The sequence below is a fragment of the Pteropus medius genome, unplaced genomic scaffold (genome assembly GCF_902729225.1).
Source record: "Pteropus medius unplaced genomic scaffold, Ma_sr-lr_union100, whole genome shotgun sequence".
NCBI lineage: Eukaryota > Metazoa > Chordata > Mammalia > Chiroptera > Pteropodidae > Pteropus > Pteropus medius.
The window spans coordinates 13,012,142-13,037,355 of NW_024349519.1; the positions used below are offsets into that span (position 1 = coordinate 13,012,142).

General features: G+C 32.1%; 1 protein-coding gene across 3 annotated transcripts; it reads right to left on the reverse strand.

The window, feature by feature from the left end:
• Positions 1-25: 25 nt before the first annotated feature.
• Positions 26-25,085, reverse strand: FGFR1OP2 (FGFR1 oncogene partner 2). Of its 3 annotated transcripts, XM_039882447.1 has the most exons (7): positions 24,818-25,085; positions 12,474-12,622; positions 10,088-10,205; positions 8,744-8,886; positions 6,043-6,156; positions 3,423-3,536; positions 26-2,051 (listed from the first exon to the last, which is right to left on the reverse strand). In XM_039882447.1, the coding sequence occupies exons 2-7, from the start codon at positions 12,606-12,608 to the stop codon at positions 1,914-1,916; spliced, it is 762 nt and encodes a 253-aa protein (XP_039738381.1). In that variant the 5' UTR covers positions 12,609-12,622; positions 24,818-25,085; the 3' UTR covers positions 26-1,913. The 3 variants fall into 3 exon arrangements, with proteins under 3 accessions (XP_039738381.1, XP_039738382.1, XP_039738383.1); XM_039882448.1 differs by lacking the exon at positions 6,043-6,156; XM_039882449.1 differs by lacking the exon at positions 26-2,051 and having other exon boundaries at positions 6,013-6,156.
• Between the last annotated feature and the right edge of the window lie 129 nt (positions 25,086-25,214).

A 25,214-nucleotide genomic window follows, 5' to 3' on the forward strand; every position in this document is an offset into this window, starting at 1 on the left:
TTTTCAAATTAACTTGGAGAGCGTACCAATTTTATCACTCATTTTTATTGATAAAGTAGGCTCCTTTGCACTACATACTTTCAGACATAAATTTAAGGTTCTGCTTAAAAGTATGGGATGAAAAACTGTTGCTATATAATAAAGTAAATGTCTTTAAACACCAAGATCTTAAAATTATATCCAAGTAGGAAGACTATGAATAAATTAACTTATTTACAAAAATAATTATTTACCAAGTAATGTTTTATAATAGAGCTGCCTCAGTTAACTACCTCAGACTTAATCTCAACTGTATAGCTTATTTTCTTTAATTCTAACTTGGGATAAAAACTATATGAATGAATGTGCCATCAAATTAAGGGATACTTTCTGAAAAAAAAAAACAATAGAAAAGTTAAAAAATAAAAACTGCCATTTATTTATAAGATATTAAGGCCTCTGAATGAGAAAAAAAATTAACATAATGTTTGGGCCAATAGCCCTGTTCTATTTAATCAGCCCTATAAACCCCACTTACCCCAAACTTAAGATAGAAAAATTCTGAAAAGTAGTTCTGAATTTTACCAATACACAAAATTATACACAAAAATTTCCTTGTACATATTCAACAAATTATATATTCAAAAGTAAATTTTCTGTTGTGCTAATTTTAATCTGTATTTAATATAAATGAGTATATTTAATCATATGTGACACTCTTCTTTTAATCCTTCTATACTATAATCACAAAATAAGAAAAAATTAGATTTCAATTGATATTAAAGCACATTTCTATTTCTGGTGGCTTTAAAAAATTTACATACTGGATTTACATATTTTATAAAAAAATAAAACAAATACTTCTAACTCCATAGGCTTTTTTTATCCTGCTTTTGACTGAGAGGTTATAAGAAAAACCTTACAGGTTATGAGGACCAGATAGTGCTTAAGAATAGATCTAGAAAATTTTTTTGAAATTTTAATTTACTTTTTGTATCCCTTAAGAGTATGAGGGTCCTATGAGGCAGAGAATTTCCCAATTTATTTTGAAATAACCATACCTAGCTTGCTATATCAAACATTTCTACTGTTAGCTAAAGGATCTATATAATATCCTTAAAGATCAACCAGAGAAGAGAAAAATCTCATCTTCATTATTGATTTAGAACCAAAACATTTTTTCAAAGGAGTAGTTTAACCTACTAAATATGTCTCTTATAAGATCTTCTTTCTTAGAAAGTAGTATTCTTTCTCTTTCATTCCTGAAATGATATTTCATATATTTAGCAAGTTATAGACAATTGTTAGCTGAGTAGTAATTATGGTAAATCAGCTAAACTTACCTCTTTTTTTTTATGGTGCTTATAAAACATTTCTATAGCCTTTCAAACTGAATCTTCTTTGACAAAAATTTAAATTAATGGGAAGGCAGATAGGCAATCATTAAAGCTGAAGTCTCCTGGTACATAAGTTGTTTGCTAACTTTGACATCAAACAGGGAGGATAAAATTTAGTATGATGATCTTCCATTCACCAAACTGTGGCAAAATCTATATTTTAAAATTGAGATAATTTTATGAATTCCCAAACATTTATTGGGAATCACATTTATCCAAGTATCATCCAGAAAGGCAACAATACTACTGAAAGCTCTTAATATGTTCAGCAGTCACTGTGAAAATCTTCAATTTGTTCACCAATTAACAAAGGCTTAGTTTTTACTTTTCGATTACATTTTGGAACAAAGTCGTTAACCATGAACTATGCATTTTGGTTCCTATCTCTTAAAAATATCATTGCCAGTGCCCTGTATATGTTACAAAAAAATGGGGGAGGGGGTAGCTTTAGATTGATCTTTCTGTTAATTCATTCACTTTAGCAGTTCAGTCCCAGCAATGGGTTTGGAGCCTTGTAAAGAAGCTCACAGAAGCTCTTCAGTTCTTCCTCAGACTCAGGTCACTATTGGTCACTAATGCTGACAAAGATGTACTTTCTGACACATCGTCTTTTCTAAGGTTCAAAAATGATTCTCGAGTTATTTGAAGGATCTCTCTCAAGCCTTTGTTTTCTTGCTATAAAAAGGCAAACAAAAACAAAGATGCAGTCATCAAAGTAGGGACAAGAGTACAAACATACCTTAAGAAAAACCAAACATATGACAAAAACAAAGCAAGTTCTATAACCAGCAGAAATGGACTAAGTAATATATACAGTTGAAGTTTACAACTTGAATCCAGGAAACACTTTTTTAAAGAGGTAGGAATTGTGTTCAATTGTGGTCTTCCACCACTGCAAACCTTATTCTAAATTCACAGTATAGATGAAGAAAATAACATCTAGATTTATATTTTTATAAACTCAGAAAGTTTATGAATAATACCCTGGGACTAGAACTTCTTAGTTCTTTAGTACTTTTATTATTTAGTGTGGAATGCAGGACAAGCCATCTGGTTTGCTTCCCTCACTGGAATTTGACAGCAGCAGGGCTGGCTGAGTAGATGGTGATATTTTTCAAGAAGGAAAGTAAGTGAACAAATCTAGCACTGGTAAACAACTTTGCCTTTTTCTTCCCCCTAGATTAGTTACTGTAAGAAATTTGCAGACATTTAAAAATAACTTTCGTAATTTATTCTCTACTACTTTGTTTTTGGTCTTACTTTCTAAGTTTCAATGGTATAAAAAACAGGGATTAGCAAACTACGGCCTGGCTTGAGGTCTGTTATTGTAAATTAAATTTTACTGGAACATAGTTAAATCTACTTTTTTGTGTGTATGTCTTCTTTTGCATTACAATGGCAGAGTTGAGTAGCTGCAACAGAGACTACCTGGTTTGCAAAGCCTAGAAGATTTACTATCTAGCCCTTTAAAAATTTGCTTACTTCTGTTATAAAGAATGAAAGAACTCTGTACACTTAGAGAAACAATTTTTGGCCCTCTATAACTAATTTCTCCACCATGATTTCAAAATGAAGCTTTTAAAGCATAAAGGTCTATTCTACTGATTTGGATTATTATTCTACTTGTGTGTTCACTACCACAAAATAAAGGATGGATGAGACAAAGATTTATATTCCTCAGAAAAATACTAGTGCTCAAAGAATATTATTTGTGGATTAAAAAAATTTTCCCTGCATTATTGTGATCTCTAATAGAATGAAGAAATTTTAAACATTACTAAATTGAAGAAGTATTTCACCTAAAAACAGAAGCAACATAGGATCAAATTTTCTCAAATACTGGTATAATTTACTGCTGATCCTGGACTCTGGCATTAGTATATAAATGGTCTTGTGTTATATAACCATATAACCAGTATCCAGATCAAGAAAAAGAACATTACCAGTATCCCGAAAAGTGCACATGCACACGTGCGCATGCACACACTTTAAAACGGGGTATAAATCTTTGGGCAATTTTCACCTAATTTGCAATTTTATACTCACTTCAAGTTGAAATATTCTTTCCTGTTCCTTGCAACCCTGTTGCTCATCAATTTCAATGGCTTTCTTCATTACTGCTGCCATTTCAGTTATCTGGTCAACATGAGCTTGTAATTCCTGAAAAAAAGAGAAGGGAGTTGCAAATCAGTGAAATACTTTTTTTTTTTTTTAATTTTTGGATTGTCTCCTTTTTATAAAACCTGCATTGACACTTAATATGAATGTAATATTCTTACACTGTATTTAACATGACTGAAATATATCAAACAGATATTTACAAGAAAGCTGACTGACCATGAATGTGCTTTTGAAAGCAAATTTCTGTTAGGACTAGAATTAGAGAAAAGCAGCAAAGTGTTACTAAACCCACTAGCAGGAAGAGTAGTCATATTTCATATTCCTCTCACCACAAATAATCAGCAACTTTTTCTTTTTTGTATCTACATATATTATTGATCAAAGTAATGGGAAATATAAAAATTGTTGACATATTCAATCTCTTTTCCCCTCAAATTTAGAAATCTTTTTTGTATTTACGACGCCTAAAAATTGATCTCAATTCAATCTAGGACATTTTCTGTCTTATAATCCTCTTTGAGAGCAGGAACTGTACCTTGTTTATATTTCTCTATTAGTGTTCAGTACAAAATAGATAGTAAATATTGAGTAAAATGAACAGTTCTGCTTTTAAGAATTAAAATATTAAATGATCTTCTTTGCAAACTGTTCAAATATAATTTCGGTATAAAATAGATATCCATTTTTTTTTTTGCTTAACAAGTAATATAAATTTCTTCCAATCTCATTCTTTTTTTTTTTTTTTTTGGAACACCAACAGTGTGCCAGACATTGTGCTAGGCAATAGGAATATGAATCCTGTTAAGACATGTTCCCTGATTTCAAGGAGCTTACAGTAAAGTGAAAGAGACAGACAAAAGGTTTAAAATCAACAGAAACTTGAGAATAATTATTTTTTACTTTGCTTATAAAGACCATCATTCACTGGCAATCAAGGGTTATTTTATTATAGTAAGGACAAAAATTAAATGTAAGTTAATAACTCCGGAAATAAATATTGTCTCTTAAATAGCTGTATTCCCTATTTGTAAAAAGGATTTGAATGAGACACCAAAAAACCTACAAAACTAGTTAACTGTTAGAAATAAAGATGGAGAACAAATAGGAATATCTTTAGCAAACACAAACTTAGCATCTTTCTAACCAATAAAAATGCAGGATCTTATACTATTTAATGAGGAAATTTATATAATGCTAGTATACAGGAAGAAGGCAAAATAAAGGACTAATTGACACTGTTGAATATGGTGCTATTTAAATTTATATTAATTAAAATCAAATACATTTAAAAACATTAACAATTCAGTTCCTCAGTTGCACTAATGATACTTCAAGTACTCAATAGCCACATGTGGCTGGGAGCTTCCATATTGAACAGCACAGATTTAAAAAAATTTCCACCATTTCAGAAAGTTCTATTGGACAGCCTCGGATTAGATTATGGTAGCAAGAATGTTATCAAGACAAACATCTGTCATATTCAGCAATAGTTAATGACTAAATCCCTCCCAATATAAAGGGAGCATAATGTTTAAAAGTAAGCAAAGTACAGATTAAGTGCAGCAGCAAACTGAATAAGGGTATTGAGTAAAAATTTTGAATTACAACAGTTTTCTCAGTTTACAATTTGGTATCCTAGGGCACTGACCTAGGTTAAAAGACTACACAGGAAGCAAATAATTTTTTGCCTTTAAAATAGAAGAAAACAAGATACTACTAATTTTTTGAGTTCACAGTGTGTTCTAATAAAATCATCATGAGGAAAAAAAACCCACAATTCTTCAAACAAAACAGTATTTTTATAGGTCCAGTACATGGACAGTTCACTTATTACAATATTACTTTGGGGGAAGTATCACAGATCTTTAACGGGCATAAGAGGCCAAGTTCTGTGCTTTCAAAACTGTCTTAAAGGTACGAAGGGTTAGCAACATAATCCTTGAACTGTGTTAAAATGCTTTTCATTTGTAACTTTTGTTTTAGGTTTATTTCAACTTTGCTCAATAAAGACCTGCCACAAGTTAGGGGGGAAAAAAAGACAGCTATGAAACAATAGAATGTACTATTATACTAAATCATAACACCTGAACAAATTTAATTTTATTGTAAACTCACAAACTATCAAAAATCTGAATTAAAATAGTTCACTTAACAGTGTGATTGAACAAAATTAGTATGAAATCAGATTAAAAGTACTGCCCAGAAAACATCTTTGATGTCCAGAAAGAGGATAACTGTTTAAAGCTTACTAAAATTTTGCAGCAACAGCTGAAAAGAGCCACAAAATGAAAAGCTGGCCTGAATAACCTTTAAAGCCTGCCATTATCTAACAAGATGTGTGTGATACAATGCACAGAGAATTAATGACAGATTTAACATTTCTAAACAGAATATTTCTGCACGGGTATCGAAAGCACAGCATTTAAAAGAGTAATTTCATTTATTTGCTGATTTAATCTGGCGGAAAAATGCAATGTAAAGAAACTTTTTAAATGGACCCCCCTTCCATCCACACCCCAAAAGTTGACTGCTTTATTTAGTGTACATTCTGATTTGCTTCCAAGTGTCTCCTCTCCAGTCCATGTTGAGGTGCTTCAAGGATGCGTCGAGATGCATCAAGGAAGAATCCTTCGGAGTTGTTACGATGTACCATGTCAATCTGTAGTACAGAGTCATTATAATGTTAATACGGACATTATCCGTAATTAAAAACTGAATGAGTGTTAGTTCATGCGTGTTAGCCAACTGGTTGAAATGTTTGCTTTTTTAAGATTTCCAAAAAGGCATCTGTTCAAAAATAATGTAAAATGAGTACTTTCATGAAAATTAGTACTTCTTAAACTTTTTTTTTAAATGTGTTCAAAAATTTTCAGATTATTGAAAATTCTTTATTACAGTAGTTTCTTATTTCTTAGTAGGGTCTCTTATTCCAAAATGTTATTATGTATGACTCTGTTTGTCACTCCTAAATGTGTCATAAAATTATTTTTGTGTTTAGGCATAACAGAGCACTAGTACCTAAACACGTCCTTGAATCTCATATTTCTGTGCCTTTATCATATAAGTTTCTCTGTTCACCTACTTCTGCTTGTTGACATGATTTCCCAATAATTAATTCAAAGCTGGATTTAGATGGATTTCTTCCTTTGCTTGGCATCTTCTCAAATTCTCTTTATCCTCTAATCTTGTTTCCTCTAGTATTCCAGTAATAATTCACATCTCTATTTTAGGATTCATCACATCCTACCTTATATCAATACTTATATTTTTATCTGTATCTCCCATTACACTGTAAGCTCCTATGATAGAGTAATAAAACTTATTCATTCATTCATCTTATTATTAATAATAACTAAGCCAGTATAAATGTTAATAAATGTTTGTTTAACTGAGTCAAAGTGTCTCCTTTTTGGGAAAAATCAAAATCACAAACATTAATATGTATTAGTTAGAATTAATAACAAGTAACTGAATAGTCATTTTATGGAAGGCAAGGATCAGCACTTACAATGATGAAATTCAATTTACAGAATGAAAAAAGATGGTTTATAGCTACCTTAAGAAATGCTTAACTTTGCTAATTAATAAAACAGCTGTGGTGAGTGGTAAGATCTAATGTGTTTTAGAAAATGTTGGCTTCTGTCATAGCTACTACCAGATGGAACTAACAAGCTGCAGTATCTTATTCTAAGCAGTTTTTTGTCATACTAGTCTTCTCTTTAGATCTTAAAAAATTAATTTCTTAGGTTTTTAAACATAAGAACATTTGGAATTCTCAAGATTTATTTTTACCAATAATTTTAGTCAATTCATTTTTGTAACCTTTAAAAATACCAAAAGTTATACATTTATTTTCATTTATTTATTTGTTTGTTTGTTTATTTTAGGCAAAGCAACCCTTGGTTGATCTCACAGATTGCAAGGACCTTGTCAGCTTACAATCCCTTATTTTTTATTTTTTATGCCTACAGTACCTGGTCTTCCTAGGTGGTTTCCCATCCAAGTACTAATCAGGCATGACCTTGTTAGCTTCGAGATCAGACGGGATCAGGCTAGTTCAGGGTGGCATGGCCATAGACCCAAAAGTTATACATTTAAATTTAAATGTTTTTATAATAATCTCATTTAATAATAGACACATTTTATATTAAAAAAAATTTCACTTAAACATCCAAGCTTTTCCTTTTGGTTAGGAGATGAATAGCATAATTAGCTAATATTAAACTCATTTATTAATTAATTATTTTACTATTTGACACAAGAGGTATCTATTACTAACTTCCCGAATATGAAGTTATCACATAAAGATTAAGTAGGTATTTAATTTTAATAGAATTAATCTTAATTTTAAAATACCTACAATCATCAACATGGAAGAAATATTTTAAAGAATCTACAATGTGTTTCAGTAATTGAGAAAGATAAAAATGTCTTATTACAATCAATATTTCTTAAAAAATATTAGTTATAACTAATAATAAGCTCACCAGCCTAGTAATCATAATCTATTCTAATATTTTTATTTCACATCAGCAGTTAAAATTCAGTTTAAAACAAAAGGTAAATAGTAAATAATTGTCTTTGTAGAAGTTGTTAGCAAACACCGGGACATACACAAAGGCAACAAACACAGGGATGACAAGAAGTAAGATGGCAGGAAAAACATTAATTTCTAACCAGTTCAGCTCTGTCTCTAAAAATGATGCTCCCGATAATATGACATGAGGGGAGGGGAGTAAATTTTTAATATATTGGTTCGCTTCCTCTCTCTGACCCTATAGTTTTTCCATTATAATCAGGTTTATTTTATAGCCTGAACGAAATACCCTCATTTCAAAAATAGTTTTAAGAAAACAAATCTACCTTTGGCTGCTTTCAGATTTTTAAAAAGTTCTTAGCATTTCAGTTTTTGTTTGTGCAAGAGATAGCAATAAAGAAATCTATTAGGATATTTCTTAAAAGTACATAACCTTATAAAAATAATTTTGAATTGAATACTTACCTTTATTTTCCAAATAAAGGTTTTTTTTTAATATATATTAAAGCTGCTAGGAAAAATGGGATTTAGAAGAGTAAATCAAACAAAATGATACATAACAAGAAATGAAAAACATAAGAAAAAGTAGCAAATGTCAAAAAGATGAAGTATTCAACATCATGATAGAGACCAGTGATTTAAAAAAAATCTGAACTCAAGTTAACTGTCCTTCTTTTTCATTTCAAATTATATTTATAGAATAAATTACCTTGGAGTGCTGCTCTTTCAACTTCATTATTATACCTGGATCATCTTTTTTGCTAGCCATTAGCAATCTGAACATTTGTTCACGATATTTGCTCATTATAAGTTCTAAGGCAGACTGATGTTCTTCCAGGGATGTACGTAATTCTATCAAGAATAACAGTGTATTTTATTCAAACATTCTCTTCCATATTTATCTTACATTCTATTACATTTATCAAAAAAACAACTTATAAAGAGGATATTTTAAAAAGAAAACATGATGTATAGAAATCTATCTATATAGAAATAAAGCATACCAAATGAAGTCCTTTGTTAGTTTTTTAAATGATCACTTTAAATTCAGTTTTTGAGAATTATTTCAACAAATATTTACTGAACAATTACATATCAGATGATGATCTATATTAGGAATACCAAAAGGCCATAGAGCTCAGAGTCTAGTGGAGAAAACAAATATATAAATAATTATAATACGACATGGTTAGAGTGGAGCTCTACTCAAATATATATGAGAAGTCTGTGGGGAGAAACTGGTGAAAGCTTCACAGTAGTATTGAGATGAACTTGCACTTCTTAAGGTGAAAAATATAGGAAAGGGTATTCTAAGCAGGGAGGTGTGAAAGTGGATGATATGTTCAGAAACTAGTTCGGGATGGCAAGACCAAGGGTTTCATGGAGAAGAGAGGTATGGGAAGAAGACAAAAAAGAAGGCTGGAATTGACTTTTGAGGCCATTGGATAAAGAAATAAGTATACAATAAGTCCTCACTTAACATTACTGATTGCAACTTTAAGCAAATTGATGTTTAACAAAATTGATTTTACCATAGGCTAACTGACATAAATAAGAGTTAAGTTCCTATGGTATCTCATCAACATTATAATGAAACAAAATGTTGTTAACTGAGGACCAGATATACAATGAAGGTTCTTAAACAAAAGAATAATATGATCAGATATGTTTTTGAAAAATTAATGTGATGCCTGTGTTGAAAATGGATTGCAGGGGAAAAAGAAAATAGAGTCAGAGAAACCAATTAGAACAGTTCAAGCAAGAGACTATGAACACCTAAGCTGGAGACCAAAGCAGTGGTACAAACTAATATTTATAATGAGAATCTAAGATGACTACAAGCAAAGTAGACATTCAAATGTAGGGCGGGATAAAGAACAATAAATATGATTTAGACATATGAACTAGAAATGAGATTAATGTCAAAAAGTAAATTTAGTTTACTGTTTTCCCATTTTTGAAAATATTAAAATATTAATTGATCCCAACTTGATAGTATAATTGCAGATTAAAGTTCTCTTGATTTGCTATACATAGTGATACTATATCTTGCCTTTGTTCTCTTGCTGCAGTTCTCTGATTTGTCTGTTTTCTTGCTGTATTCCCATAACTAATGTGGACCGTGGCCGATGTCTCGCAACTTCATTAAGTTCTTGAATTTCTTCCTGATACTAATGAAAATATTAAAAAAAAAAACACACACACACACATGGGAAGAAAATACTTGAAAATATCTGAGACATATATCTGATAAGGAGATAGTATCCAGAATATATAAAGAACTCTCACAACTTGATGATAATAAGAAAAATAATTCGATTAAAAGATGAGCAAATTAAATAATAAGTTCTGGAGATCTAATATAGAGTATGAATAACAATACTGTATTGTGTACCTGAAAATTGCTAAGACAGTGGATCTTAAATGTTCTCATCACACACACCCGAAAGGTAATTATGTGAGGTGAAGGAGGTATTATTGCAGTAATACTTCGCGATATATAAGTGTATCAAATTATATTGTATACCTTGAACTTATACAATGTTATATGTCAATTATATCTCAGTAAAGCTGAGAAAAAAATTGAAAAGGAATTTAAAGAGACATTGCTCTAAAGAAGATATACAATTGGCCAGTAAGAACATGAAAAGATGTTTAACATCATTAGTCATTAGTGAAATGCAATTCAGCAAGAGATACACTTCATAACTGCTAGGATGACTTTAATAAAAAAGACAAATAATAACAAGTGTTGAAAAGAATGTGTAGAAACTATAACCCTCATATATTGTTGATGGAATGTAAAACGATGTAGCCACTCTGAAAAATTCTGGAAGATTGTCAAAATGTTAAACAGAGCTATTATATGATCCATTCATTCCACTCTCAGGAATATACCTAAGATAACTGAAAATATGTCCACATAGAAACCTGTATATAAGTATTCATACCAGTATTATTTATAATAGCTAAAACACAGAATCAATCCAAATGTCCAACTGATAAATGGATACACAGAATGTAATGTGTCCTTACAATGGAATATTATTAGGCAATAAAAAGGAATGAAGTACTGATACATGCTAGAATATGGATGAACATTTAAAATATGTTAAGAAATCAGTCACTAAAAGCCACAGACTGTATGATTCCGTACATATGAAATGTCCAAAATACACAAATCCATAGATACAGAAAGATTATTGGTTGCCAGGAGCTTGGAGAAGGGAGGCACTGGCTTTTGCGGTGATAAGAATATTCTGGAATTAGTGAATATGCTTGGACAACCTGTGAATATACTAAAATCCAATGAACTATGCCCTTCGAAGAGGTAAATTTTATAGTATGTGAATTATATGTCAATAACATATGCAAAAGAAATGCAAAATTATTGTTTCTTTTAATTTTTAATAAGTAGGAATATAACTTTAAAATTGCACTCCTTTATTTTCAAGACATTTTGATGAGCCACTTAGTAACATATTCATTATAATATTCCTGGTTCTAAATTTGGTCAAACTTCTTTTTTTACAACTAAATACCAGATATATGTCTACTGGAACGCATGAGGCAAGCTGGACAGTTAGGGAGGTTTGTAATCTGTTTAGGGATGCAGAGTTACTAAATAAAATAAGTAAATTTGCCATTATTACCAGTAGCTTTGATAAAAGTGGTATCTCGGGGTTCCTTCCTTCTACAAAATAGAAGAGTTTCATGCGAGTAGGCTATAAATATGCATTCCCCCCCCCACACACACACTGATTTCCATTATAATACCAGAGATTCTATAATTCTGTTAGAGTTGAAAATTTTTATAAGAGAGCTTAAAATGGTAGCTAAACTCCCATGGTCCACTGGAAAGTTCTTATATACACAGTTAAGGATAACAAGAACTGAAGCTCTTTTCATTTCTTCTTTAATTGGCAGCATTAAATAAAAAATAAGGTAGCAAGTACAAATGCAATAACAATATTAAGTTATAGAATACGTATTGTCCTGCATCACTAAAATTTTTTGTTATTGTTAAAAAACAGCACGTGAGTACTTTTATAAAAAAAAATAGAAACATTTCTACATTATAAAATGTGAGACAGAATATGTGTCCATGTTAGTAAAAGATATTATCTGGTCTTTGTCAAAAGTATCTAGACATAATAATTTCATATATTTTCTTAATTCAAATGTACATCTCTGTAAGAAAAAAGTGATTAAGTCTACAGGTTTTAGAATATATATATATACATACACATGTCACCTGAAGATGACAAAACTATATTCTAGTCTAAAGTAAAACTGAAATACAAGTCAAGCTACTTTTAAATTTTAGAGAGCATTAAAAAAATAACAATTAGGCAGAAGTTTAAAATTCAAGCAATATGTAAATGTCAATAACTGCTTTTTTAAAAAATGGAATCAACAAGAAAGAAAAAAAATCAAACCTGCTTCATTGCTTCTACTCGCTTGTTGAGAGCCGTGGTTTGCTCAATCAGAGATTCTGCTGCATCGTCATGATCTCGCAATCTTTCAACAAGAGCTTTGGCATCAGCAAGTGCCTTCTCAATTGTGCAACTCATTTCTAAAGGAATACCTACAATTAAAATTAAAATCAAGACTTAAAACAAAGCCAGTATATCATCTTATTTGTTTCATGTTAACACAGACATGCTTCTGAAGCTACATTCGTTACAGGATTGTTGTCTGGGAAGAGAAAGCATCTAAGAATGCCTGGGATTTTGCTTCTGTTAGGATGGCACAAGCTTGAAAGTGAATTTATAATGTTCTAAAAAATTAGAACATATATAAACAATTTGCAGACATAATCAGAATGTATTTAAAATACCTTGAATTTATGGTGAGAAAAGTACACATCTAATGAGTACATTTTATATTGTATAAACACTGTGCTCTTCATGAGGGCACTATCTTTTCATCTGTGGAAAACGTCACTTTATTAATCTCTATTCTGTAGTTAATGAGTGTCTTTCTCTAACTATAAGAAGATCCTCAGCCTTTGCCTGATCAGGCAATCTGAGATGATGTTCACAAACACATACTATCAACCAACCAAAGTGGCTTCTATGCGTCATGCTATATCAAAGTATCAACCTTCTTCTGGAGGAACTTCTGCCACTTATATGAAGTTGCAGTATAATCCTAACTCTTGCACTTTCCTTAGCAAATGGCAAAAAAAAAAAAGTTTTGACTTCGAACAACACTGGCTATCATAGGAAACTGTTTTTTTAAATTCCCACCTCTTACTCTCCTCCCCTTTGGCAACCATCAACTTGATCTCTGTATTTATGGGTGTTTCTGTTTTCATTTGTTTCATTTTTTTTAGACTCCACATTAGATCTATGGTATTTCTTTCTCTGACTTATTTCATTTAGAAAAATACCCTCTACATCCATCTATCTTGTCACAAATGGCAAGATATCACTTTTTTTTTATTGCTGAATAATATTTCATTGAATATAAATACCACTTCTTTATCCATTCATTTATTGATAGACATCTAAGTTGCTTCCGTATCTTGGCTATTTCTAGTAAAGCTGCAATGAACATATGGGTGAGTATCTTTTCAAATTAATGTTTTTGTTTTCTTTGGATAAATACCCAGAAGGAGAATTGCTGGGTTGTACAGCAGCTCTATTTTTAATTTTTGAGGAACCTCCATACTGTTTTCCATAGTGGCTGCACTAAGTTACAATCCCAACAGTGTATGAGAGTTCCCTTTCTCCGCATCCTCACCAGCACTTATTTGTTGGTTTTTTAATGATAGTCATTCTGACAGGTGTGAAGTGTTATCTTGTTTTAATTTGCATTTCCTTGATTAGTGATGTTGAGCATCTTTTCATACATCTGTTGGCCATCTGTATGTCGTCTTTGGAGAAATATCTATCCAAGATTTCATATTTTATTTAAGTAGATTTTTGGGGGTGTTAAGTTGTATGAGTTTCTTATATGAATATTAACCCCTACCGGATATATCATTTGTGAATATCTTCTTCCATTCATCAGGTTGTCTTTTTGTTTTGTTGATGGTATCCTTTGCTGTACAAAACCTTTTCAGTTTGATACAGTCCCATTTGTTTATTTTGTTGTTGTTGTTGCCCTTGCCTGAGGAGACATATCCAGAAAGACATTGCTAAGAGCAATGCTGAAGAGTTTACTGCCTATGTTTTATTCTAGGAGTTTTATGGTTTCAGGTCTTATATTTAAGTCTTTCACCGTTTTGAGTTTATTTTTGTATATGGTGGTCCAACTTCATTATTTTGCATGTGTCTGTCCAGTTTTCCCAACACTACTTATTGAATAGGTTGACTTTCCCCATTATATATTCTTGCCTCCTTTGTCATAGATTAAATGAACATATAGGTCTGGGTTTATTTACGGGCTTTCTATTCTGTTCCTTTGATATATGTGTCTGTTTTTATGTGAGTATCGTCTTGTTTTGATAACCATAGCACTGTAATATAGCTTGATATCAGGGAGTGTGAAACCTTCCACTTTGTTATTTTTCAAGATTTTGGGGGGCTGGGGTTTTCTGTGGTTCCATATAAATTTTAGGATTTGTCGTTCTATTAGAAACTTTTGATGTTAAAATCAATAACTAATATGTTTAAGAGGAGCTCAAAAAATTAGAAGACAAAACATGAAATAGTCAATAGTTAGCTTCTTCAATTGGTATGCTGAGATCTTGAGTTAATAGAACTTAAGTATGAGGAATCTCTAACAACCCCAAGTCCCAATCTGTAAATGGTATTATTGGGGCCACTATCAGAAGAATACTCCTTTATGCTCTGTTACGCAACATTTACAAATTTAAAATAGGATCTCCTTCCAAATAAAATACGCTAAGGTGCCTACATAGAATCAGTTGATAGGTGATTTGACATAATACCTATACTGTGTGAAATTCAGTAAGTTGCCAAAAAGAAAAACAAAAACAAACAAACTATGCTCCCAGAATCTCCTGGGCAAAAGAATCCATAGGCATAGACTAATTGGAACAGAGCCCTGAATCTAGATGGAGTCATTCTAGATCATCCTAAATCTTTCCTTTTGAAATATGAAGAGGTTATGCTGTGTTGTGGGGATATTAATTCAGCAATATGGCAGTAAGGACTCACTGCCTATTAAATCCTATGCCATAATTCAGTAGCTAAGGCTTAGTATCCTTGCCTCAGAGCAATCACAGGCCTCAACTAAATTAGTCAAAGCATCTTCAGAGCCTGCACTAGGTCTTTAAGCCTAATGTCACCATATGTAGCAAATCCCTATTGTTAAAGGAAATCCTAAAATTTCTACTAGTTGAATAATTATGAAATATTGTTATTTTTTCCTTTTCATATTACCAGCCAGTGGTGTAACAGTCTTATCACAATGACTATACCTGTTGAAGGAAAATTTCATGACTATGTTTCCATAAATCAAGAAGTGTCCAAACCCAAAACAAAACTTTTGAATTCTCTATACCAAATCTTGATTTTACTGTTTGTCAATGGCTTAAAAATTTTTTTTGGTCATTGGCCCCTTTAATTGGTTAAGAGCACAAAATGTAACAGGCAGGTCTGTTTAAAACAAATTTAAAAGCCCTGTTCTTCCCCAATTCTCCCCTAGTCAGATATATATACATCCATAAAAACGTTATGTGAAGATGTCATACGCAAGAAATTTAACAGGTTTTTATTAAACACAAAAAGTGACAATGCCAGGCTTGATATACATAGGTACTTCAGTCACTGTGGTAAAATTCAATTTCTTACCAGAAGCCAAACTGATCAAATGACTTAACTGTGGCCCTGCAAGACAGAGTGTCTAAAATAAAAGAGTAAATTTATATACTGATACCTAGATTGTTTTTGGAATAATTCATATCTTTGAAATTCTGCAAAGAAAAAAAGTTCCTCGGATATGCCTTAAGAATAACAAATACATTAACTACTTGATGGCTTGATGCTACCTAAAATAATAAAAGTAGAGATACTATACAAGCTAGAATAATATACTATAGATACTACGTAACAATATTAAACTACTCTATAAACAGTCTGCTTTGGCTAAATGTCCTTATGCAAGGGCCTCATATAAACAACAAAATCATAACAAATTAATGGAGAAGTTCAAAGATTCTACCAAAGACACACAAAATCTGGCCTGATAAATTCCAAAAAGAAACATGATGATCAAGTTGTAAAAACCATGAGATAAGAGCCGCCACTATCAGAACGGCTACCTGATAACACCAGATAAAATTTCAAATGGCAACTGGAAACTAAAGAAACATTTCGTATAATAGGAAAAAAAAACTAGCCACAATATTAAATAGAAAATTTCTTGGATAGCAAATGATGTGACCCAGTGCATGCCTTACTTATAAATAAACTAATCTGGAAAAACTGTAAGGGTGAAACAAGCACTAAAACCACTCCTAAAGGATTTTCCGAACATCTCCCAATGGATTTTATAGGGTTACCTCTCTCCATTGTTTAGGAATTTGTAACATTCCTGAATGTACTAGTAGTAGACTAGTATGTTTGTGTTATGGATAGGTTTAAAAAGTCCCCTGTTGAAAAGCCATAATATTTATAATGGTTAAAATACTATTATAGTTTGTGTGTCCTAACAAGGACATTCTAATTTGTCAATCAAGTAATATGGAAACATATTTAACTAGAACAGTTATTTATGAATTTAAATTATGGTACATTTTGCCTCCTTCTAAGGAATCTTCCTGTTTTCATCATTCCCAGTACTCAGCAACTCCCAAAAGGATAAATCCAAGAAGGTCCAAGTTCAGACATATTGTAAGAAAAATCTTAAAAGGCCAGTAGAGAGTGGAACACTTAAAGTGCTAAAAGAACAGAACTGTTAGCCCTGAATTCTAATCTGAAATAAGAATCATTCTCAGATGAAGAAGAAAAGAATTCATTTCTAGTAGATCTGTTCTAAAAGAAATTCTTCAGAGAGAAGCAAAATATCAAAAGGAAACTTAGAGTATTTGCAATAAAGAGTAACAGAAATCAAATATCCAGGCAAATATAATAAACTATTTTTTGTCAGTGCTTTAAAGTATCTGATGTTTGAAAACAAGGACTATAACTTTTGTCTGAACTATAAGACAGGTGGAATTTTCAATTTACGTAGATGTAATATGTAATATAACTATAGCTGTAACATAATAGACCCATATATTGAGAAAGTTTCAACATTTAACTTGAAATGATAAAATGTCAATTGCAAGTAGGCTGTGAAAAAGTTATATACATACATAGTAATTCCTTGAGAAACACCTAGAAAAGTTATATAGAGATAATGGTTTAAACCACAATAGATGAATTAAAAAATTAAAAATGCTCAATAATCCAAAAGGCGGCAAAAAAGGGAAACAAAGGAACAAAATACTGAAGGAACAAGCAGAAAACAAATGATAAGATAATGCATCTTAATTTAAAAATATTAATAATTACACTAGATATAAATGTTCTAAACACACGAATTAAAAGATAAATTAAAAGATTTAATTTAAAAAAGAACAGATTACCAGGATGAATTAAAACAACAGAACCCAACTATAAGCTGTCTATAGGAAACTCACTTCAAACATGATATAGGTAGGTTAAAGAATGGAAAAAGATACACTATATAAATGCCAATCAAAACGAAGCTGGAGTGTTAATAAGCACATGAAAAGATGCTCAACGTGATTAGCTATCAGGAAAATGCAAATCAAAACCACAATGAGACACTTCACAGCTACTGTGATGGCTATAAAAAAGGACAGAAGATAGTGCTGGCTAGGATATAGAGAATTTGGAACTTTCATAAACTACTGGATGGAAAATGCAGACACTTTGGAAAAGAATCTGGCAGTTCTTCAAAAGGTTAAACATATGACCCAGCAATTCCACTCCTAGGTACACACCAAAAATGTAAACATGTCCATGTCAAAAACTGTACATGAATGTTCATAGGAACATTATTCATAATAGTCAAAAAGAACTAACCCAAATATCTATCAACTGATAAATAAATGTGATATATCCATAAAGTGGAATATTTTTAGCAAAAAAAAAAAAAATGATGTATTAGTACATGCTGCAACATGAATGAAAATTGAAAAAAATATGCTAAGTGAAAGAAGCCAGTCACAAAAAAACCATACATTTTATGATTCCATTTATAGGATGTCCAGAAGAGGAAAATCCATAGAGACAGAAAGTAAATTAGTGGTTATCTAGCATGGTAGGAAGATGGGAAGGTTGGGGTAAGTAGCGGAGAATGGCGAGTGATCGTTAATGGACACAGGATTTCTTTCTGGACTGATGAAAATATTCTAAAATTGATTGTGGTAATGGGTTGCACAATTCTGTAAATATAAAAAACCTCATCAAATTGTATGCTTTAACTGGCTACTCACTCGTTTAAACGGTATGTGAATTACAGCTCAATGAAGGTGTATGATGTGTGAATTATATCTCAATAAAGGTGTTATTTAAAAAAAAAAGAAGAGCTGAAGTGGTTATATTAATATGTAGATGAAGTAGACTTTAGAGGAAAAAAAAATTACCAGGGACAAAGAGTACGTTACATAATGATAAAAGGGTCAATTCACCAAGAAGACATAAGAATACTACATGTGTATATACCTAACTAGAGAGCTTCTAAATACATAGAACAAAAATTGAAAGAACCAAAAGGGTAAGTAGACATATCACTTACTTCTGAAAACTTCTGCACTTTTCTTAGTAAATGATAGAACTTGTACACATAATATCAGCAAGAATACAGATGAAATAAACAGACACAATCAACTAAATAAACAGAAGAAATAAACAGACACAATCAACTTAAATGGGCTGAATTGATATTTATAAAAAGCTACAATCAACAACAGCAGAATACACATTAAGTGCACATGGGACATTCACTAGGATAGATCATATCATGGATCACAAAAAAATCTTAAGAAATTTAAAAGAATTGCAATCATACAAATTATGTTCTCTGACCATAATGGAATTAAGAAAATCTCCAAACATCATTTATAAATAATACACAAGTCAAAAAAAAAGTATTTTTGAAAATTAGAGAATATTTTGATCTAAACAGACACAAAACACAAGATATCAAAATTTTGGCATGCATGTAAAACAGTACTTTGAAAGAAATCTATAGCATTAACTTATTAGAAAATGAGAAAGATCTCAAATCAATTATCTAAGCCTCAACCTTATGAAATCTGAAAAAGTAGAGTAAAATAAACAAAGTAAATAGAAAGGAGGAAATAATCAAAAAGCAGAAATCAATGAATTGAATACAGGAAAGCAACAGAGAAAGACTAATGAAACCAAAAGGTAGTTCTTTGAAAAAAAACAAGTAAAGTAGGTCAACCTCCAGCAAAACTGATCAAGAAAAAAGAAACAGAGAAGCTACAAATCGCTTTCAGGAATGAAAGAAGCCTATCACTGCAGACTCCTAATTCATTAAAAGTGTAAGTGAATACAATAAATTCCATACACATGAATTGGATACTTTAGATGAAATAGACTAATTCCTTCAAAACCACAAATCAAATAAAGTTGCACAAGAGTAAAGAGATAATGATAGTTCTATAACTATTAGGCATAATTATAGTTGTAATGATTAAAGTCCTATATAAACTATTCTATAGACTACTATAACTATTAAAGAAATTGAATTTGTAGTTAAAAATATGCAAAAAAATCTCAATTTGGTTTCAATGGCAAATTTTACCAAACATATAAAGAAGAAATAATAACAATCTTACACAACTTGAGAAAATAGTCTTTTTAACAGATAGTGTTGGAAGACAGGACATCTACATGCCAAAAATTAACTGACATAATTGTTACATTTTATACAAAAATTTGCTCAAAATGGACCACAGATCTAAATGTAAAATGAAAAGCAGAGAAAATCTTTGTGACTTGGGGTTAGGCAAAGATTTTTTAGACATGATACCAAAAGTTTGATTCATAAAAGAAAATTTTAATAAGCCGGCTTTCCTTAAAATTAGCAACTTGAAAAGCACTGTTAAGAGAGTCAAAAAACGAACTGTAGACTGGGAAAAATATTTGCAAATATCTGACAAAGGACTTTTTATCTAGAAGACATATATAACTCTCTAAACTAAAAAAAAAAAAATGATCCATTTTTTCAAATGAGCAAAAGATTTTAACACTGAACCAAAAAGATATATGGATGACAAATAAGCATATGAAAATATGTTCATCATCATTGGCTATTAAAGAAATGTAATTGAAACCATGATGAAATCCACTATAGCCCTATTAAAATGGCTAAAATGACAAACCGAGTGCTGACAAGGATGCAGAGCAAATGGAACTCTCATACAATGCTGTTGAGAATGCAAAATGATCTGGGTATTTTGGAAAATGGTTTGGCAATTTCTTACAAAGTTAAATATACAGCTACCATGTAACTCAGCAATACCACTTCTGGATATGTTCTGCAGAGAAATGAGTGGATAAATGAATTGCAGTACATATAATCCATACAATGGAATGAGTCAGCAATATAAAACAAACTACTGATATAGGCAACAACTTAGATGAATCTCAAAGGCATTATGCTGAGAGAAGATAGTCTCAAAAGGTTACATACTGTTTTCATTGACCTGCACTACCAAAAGGATAAAACTATAATGATGGATAAGAAATCAGTGGCTGTCAGGAGTTAGGGGTGGGAAGAGAGTGTGGCACAAGGGAGTATTCTGGGATGATGGATAGTTCTACACCCTGATTGCAGTGGTGATTACATGATCCTGTATACATGTTAAAATGAGAACTGTAATCTAAAATAAGACTATATGTTAATTTTAAAATTTAAAAAAACAATACCACTCCATCCCAAAGGTTTTGCCTTTGTCTTTAATGCATCTGGTGTTCATTTGCATGTATGGTATAAGGAAGGCATCTAGTTTTTTTTATTATGGGGCAACTAGTTGCCCCAGTCTCATTTATTGGATAGTACATTCTTCCCCAACTGAGTTTTTTTAATTGAAATACAATTGACATATAACATTATGTAATTTTAAGGTGTACAACATGTTGATTTGATACATTTATATATTGTAATAAGATTGCCATCTTAGTGATAATTAGCAACTCTATCATGTCACACAATTATATTTTTTGTGGTTGGAATAATCCCATGGAATATTAATGACAAACCTGTTTGTTTTCAATAAATGTTATGGGTACATTTCTGAGCTCCCTAGTCTATCTGGGTCTATTTATCTATCAATATATCAGTACCATGCTGCCTCAACTGTTAATAGTTGTAAAATAAACTTACTGATACGGCGAGTCATCTTTTTCTTCTTCAAAATTGCTTTACCTATTTTTAGCCTTCTTTCCAACCTAATTCAATCCAATAGACCTCTATAGCACTGTAGAATAAAATTAAACTGCTAGGTAATAATTTTAATTAATTTGAATACTTGGTAGCTTTCTGAACCTTAGAACTACTACCTTATATTGTCTTTTGGTCAACATGACAAGCGTTATTCCCATTTTATCAATGAGAAAATAGAGATTCCAAATGAAAGGAGCTGAATGGCAAGGAAGGAGCCAAGCCAGATAAAAAGAATTTCTGATTCCCAATCTAGTGCTCTACTCAGGAGCCAAGGTGGAACCTCAGGGCCCTGTTTGCTTTTACCTATGTTAAAATTATCTTGGAAAAAAATAAAATAAAATAAAATTATCTTGGTTTCCCTCACTGGAAAAACAGCAAATTTCCCTGACCCTACCCCATTAATGAGACTTCCAAGATAGTATAAAAATTGCATTTCAAGCCAGAAAGAGAAAATAAATGGGAGTATAAATGAAAATGAATAAAAACAATAAAATTTCAAATATTTTCCCTTATAACTAATAAAAAACCAGCATCCATTTTAACTGGCATTATAGTATAAGACCAATAAATGTTTACTAACATGCTTTTTGAAATTACAATTAATAACCATTTAAAATAACATTCACTAGATTGCATAATGAAATACTATAAAAATAAACTATATAAACTACTATAAAAAACAAATTTAAAATTTATTTTGTAACTATAAAAATATAGCTATTCAGAGAAATAAATTATAAACATCAGGTAATTCAAAGCATAATTTTATTAGCACTTCAGAAAAACAGTGACACAGCGTTTCTAAGAATCTGTATGTTCATTTCCTGTATGTAAAACCACAGAAAAGTTCAAAATATTTTATAATGTGCATTTACTTTGCCACCTTTTATGAAAAATATTCTGCTTTCCTTCTTTTTTGGTTGGTAAGTGGAGTGGGAGGAAGGTTGTTTTCCAAACTCTCTCACAAGCTTTAAATTTTAAAAAAGAGATTTCCATAAAAAAAAAGAAATATTCTCATTTTATCTATTTTTATAGTGCTTATCTTACTAGTCATAGTGTACTTGCTTACATTATCTTCTATAGGTAGGCTCAAATTACAGGTGAAATTTTTCTAAAGCAGGGTTTTTCCTTTTGCATTAGTTACATTAGTTACTCGCCCACTTTACCACCCAAAGGCATTCATAGTCAGACTCCTGGCACACGGTTCAGAACATTCTGCTGCTGATAAAAGAGAAAACACCACCCACCCATGACAGCAACTGACAGTTGTTTAGTTTTAAATTTGGCTAAGAAAATTTTAAAGAAATTCAAGCCACTCTTCCTTCTCTTTTATGCACAAATCCAACCATTCTATAGCTGGATCTACAGAAATATTGTGGCTACTGATATGCCACTGAAGTGACTTCAAATGTCAACAATCTAGTTTAGTTAAAAATTTTTATTGGATTGTTCAGGTAGGTACTTCTAATGTTAATAAGTAGATAACATTAACAGACACATATGTAAACAGAAAAATAAAATGGCATAGTATGGCTTTCTTATAAACTTATATAAGACATATCTATGGAGATCAAGAAAGAATGCATGCAAACTACATATAAAAATAAGCATCTTGAGACATATCACTGCATTTGAAAGCACAGAACATTTTTCAGTCCCTGCAAATGATGGAATGAACACGTTTCAAGTATATGAAGCAGCTTTATGATGCAGATGAGTTTTTAAAGTTGGAAGAAACAGAATCTGAAAGGACACAGAAATTTTTTCTAAATTACATACATTACCTTAGAATTGTAGCTAAATATACATTGCATATACATAGATGTTCAAACAAATATGACAATTCAAATCTAAATCAATTATTTCTAACCTATGGGCCAAGGAGTCACTGGAAGAGTTGTATAGATGTACATACATCAAGGATGGCCTACAGTCTAAAACATTTCTCTTACACATATATTCCATTATTTTCCAAATAGACACATACTAGTATGATAAAATACAAAATCATTTAAAAGCAGTTTTTTTTCACCATTATGCATAATTTCAATCAACAAATACTAACACTATAATTACTGTGTGTTAAGAGGTACAGGGTTTTTCATATTCGAAACAGGTCAGTGTCCACTTAATACAGGTTCCTTCTGCCTGTAAAAAATTCTGTGCTCTTAAGGGCACTCAGAACTTCTATGGTGAATCTTTAGAATTATTACATTATATTTATACACATATATGTAAATGTCTGCTATGTGCCAAACATTGGACAAGCTGTTGTTACAAAGATGAATAAGACATCATTCCAGACTCAAGCTTAAACTAGCACAAGACAGATACATGAACAAATATTACAACCTAAACCTGATAAATACTGCAGAACTGTTTCAAGTGCTTTGAGAGCACAGTGGTTTTACCAACGTCAACTGGGGGAGTTTCAGGTGACAATGATCTACGAATCGGGTTTTGACAGGTGGTAAAAAAATAAATAAATAAAAAAGGAAGAGTAAGCACTCTGGACAGATGGCACAGCACATACAAAGGCACAGAGCTGTGAAAGTGCACGACATGTTTGGAGAAACAGCCTGATATGGTTGGGTAATAAGGTATTTATTTGGAGAAGCAAGATGAGACTAACAAGGTAAAATGGATTGGGACAGATAGGAAAAGGTCATGAATGATAATGGTTAACCATGAGAAGATAATTCTGTCAGCAATACAGTTATCGAAATGTTTAAGGAAAGGAGTGATAATAAACAGATGTGTATTTCAGAATGATAACTGTATAGGAAGGATAATGGTGGGAAAACTTAGTTGAAGGAGGGCAAATGTAAGAATTCTGGCGAAAGAATAAATAATATACTGCTGTGCGAGTGGAAATGCAGAATCAAAGACGAAGGTTTCTAGTCTGGACAGCAGAATGTACACTGATACCATTATCAAAAATGGGATACAGAAGAAAAGCAAGAAGAAAACATAGAAAAGAGTAATATTCTCTGAAGGGCAGTTTCAAGAAAAAGGGAATAGTTATCCATGTTATGTGCTGTAAAGAGGTAAACTGAGACCCGAAAAGGGCTCCTCTTCCCTCCCCTCAATGTTGAGCTCACAGGTGGGTTACGCAGGAAGAAAACAGATAGGGAAGGTGTGTCCACAGAATTAGGGGCAAGGCTTTTCCTTAAACTTTCCGCACCTCAGTCCCGGAAAGACGAGCTCAGAGCAGAGGCCGGGGAGGGAAAGTACCACTCCCAGGAGCCGGCAACCAGCAGGGGAAAACGACCAGGATCGGGCGGCCAGTAGTTCAACTGGTGCAAAGCACTAGAGCGGCCCAGGGGAAGGAAGCTTCCGGCTCCCTACGTCTGTTCTCGACCCTTGGGTTTATTCCACTTACTCTGGTTTCAATCCCTCGCAGCCGTCAGCTGTGGCGACTAGGGCTCAAAGCCTCTGCCAACAGGGGACCTATTCACCCAAGGGAAGAGACTCCTCTCGCCTGTTCAGTTTCTTCAGCAAGCGGACGCAGAACCGGAAAGCGACAGTCGGGGAACGGCTAGAGGATAAGCGGGGCTCATACCCATCACTGGCTCGGGGTAAACCTCCGCCAACCGCCTCCGGCAAGGGCTGCCACAGTACCACAAACTCGCGAGATTTCCTTCCTTGCGTCACTGTTGTGGGGCAGGGCGAGAGATTTATTGCAGCTTCTCGCTGACATGCGCGTGAGGTGAGGGCGTGTCCATCGTAAGTCCCTCCCCATTAATCTACTCATAGGTTTTTGCTTGGCCTCTCACAAA

Excerpts from the sequence above, each read along its gene's own strand:
- FGFR1OP2 (XM_039882447.1), bottom strand. The coding sequence starts at position 12,608 with ATGAGTTGCACAATTGAGAAGGCACTTGCTGATGCCAAAGCTCTTGTT. Across the intron at positions 10,206-12,473 it reads GAGTAGAAGCAATGAAGCAG|TATCAGGAAGAAATTCAAGA; the intron begins GTTTGATTTTTT and ends TATTTTCATTAG. Across the intron at positions 8,887-10,087 it reads ACTGCAGCAAGAGAACAAAG|AATTACGTACATCCCTGGAA; the intron begins GCAAGATATAGT and ends TATTCTTGATAG.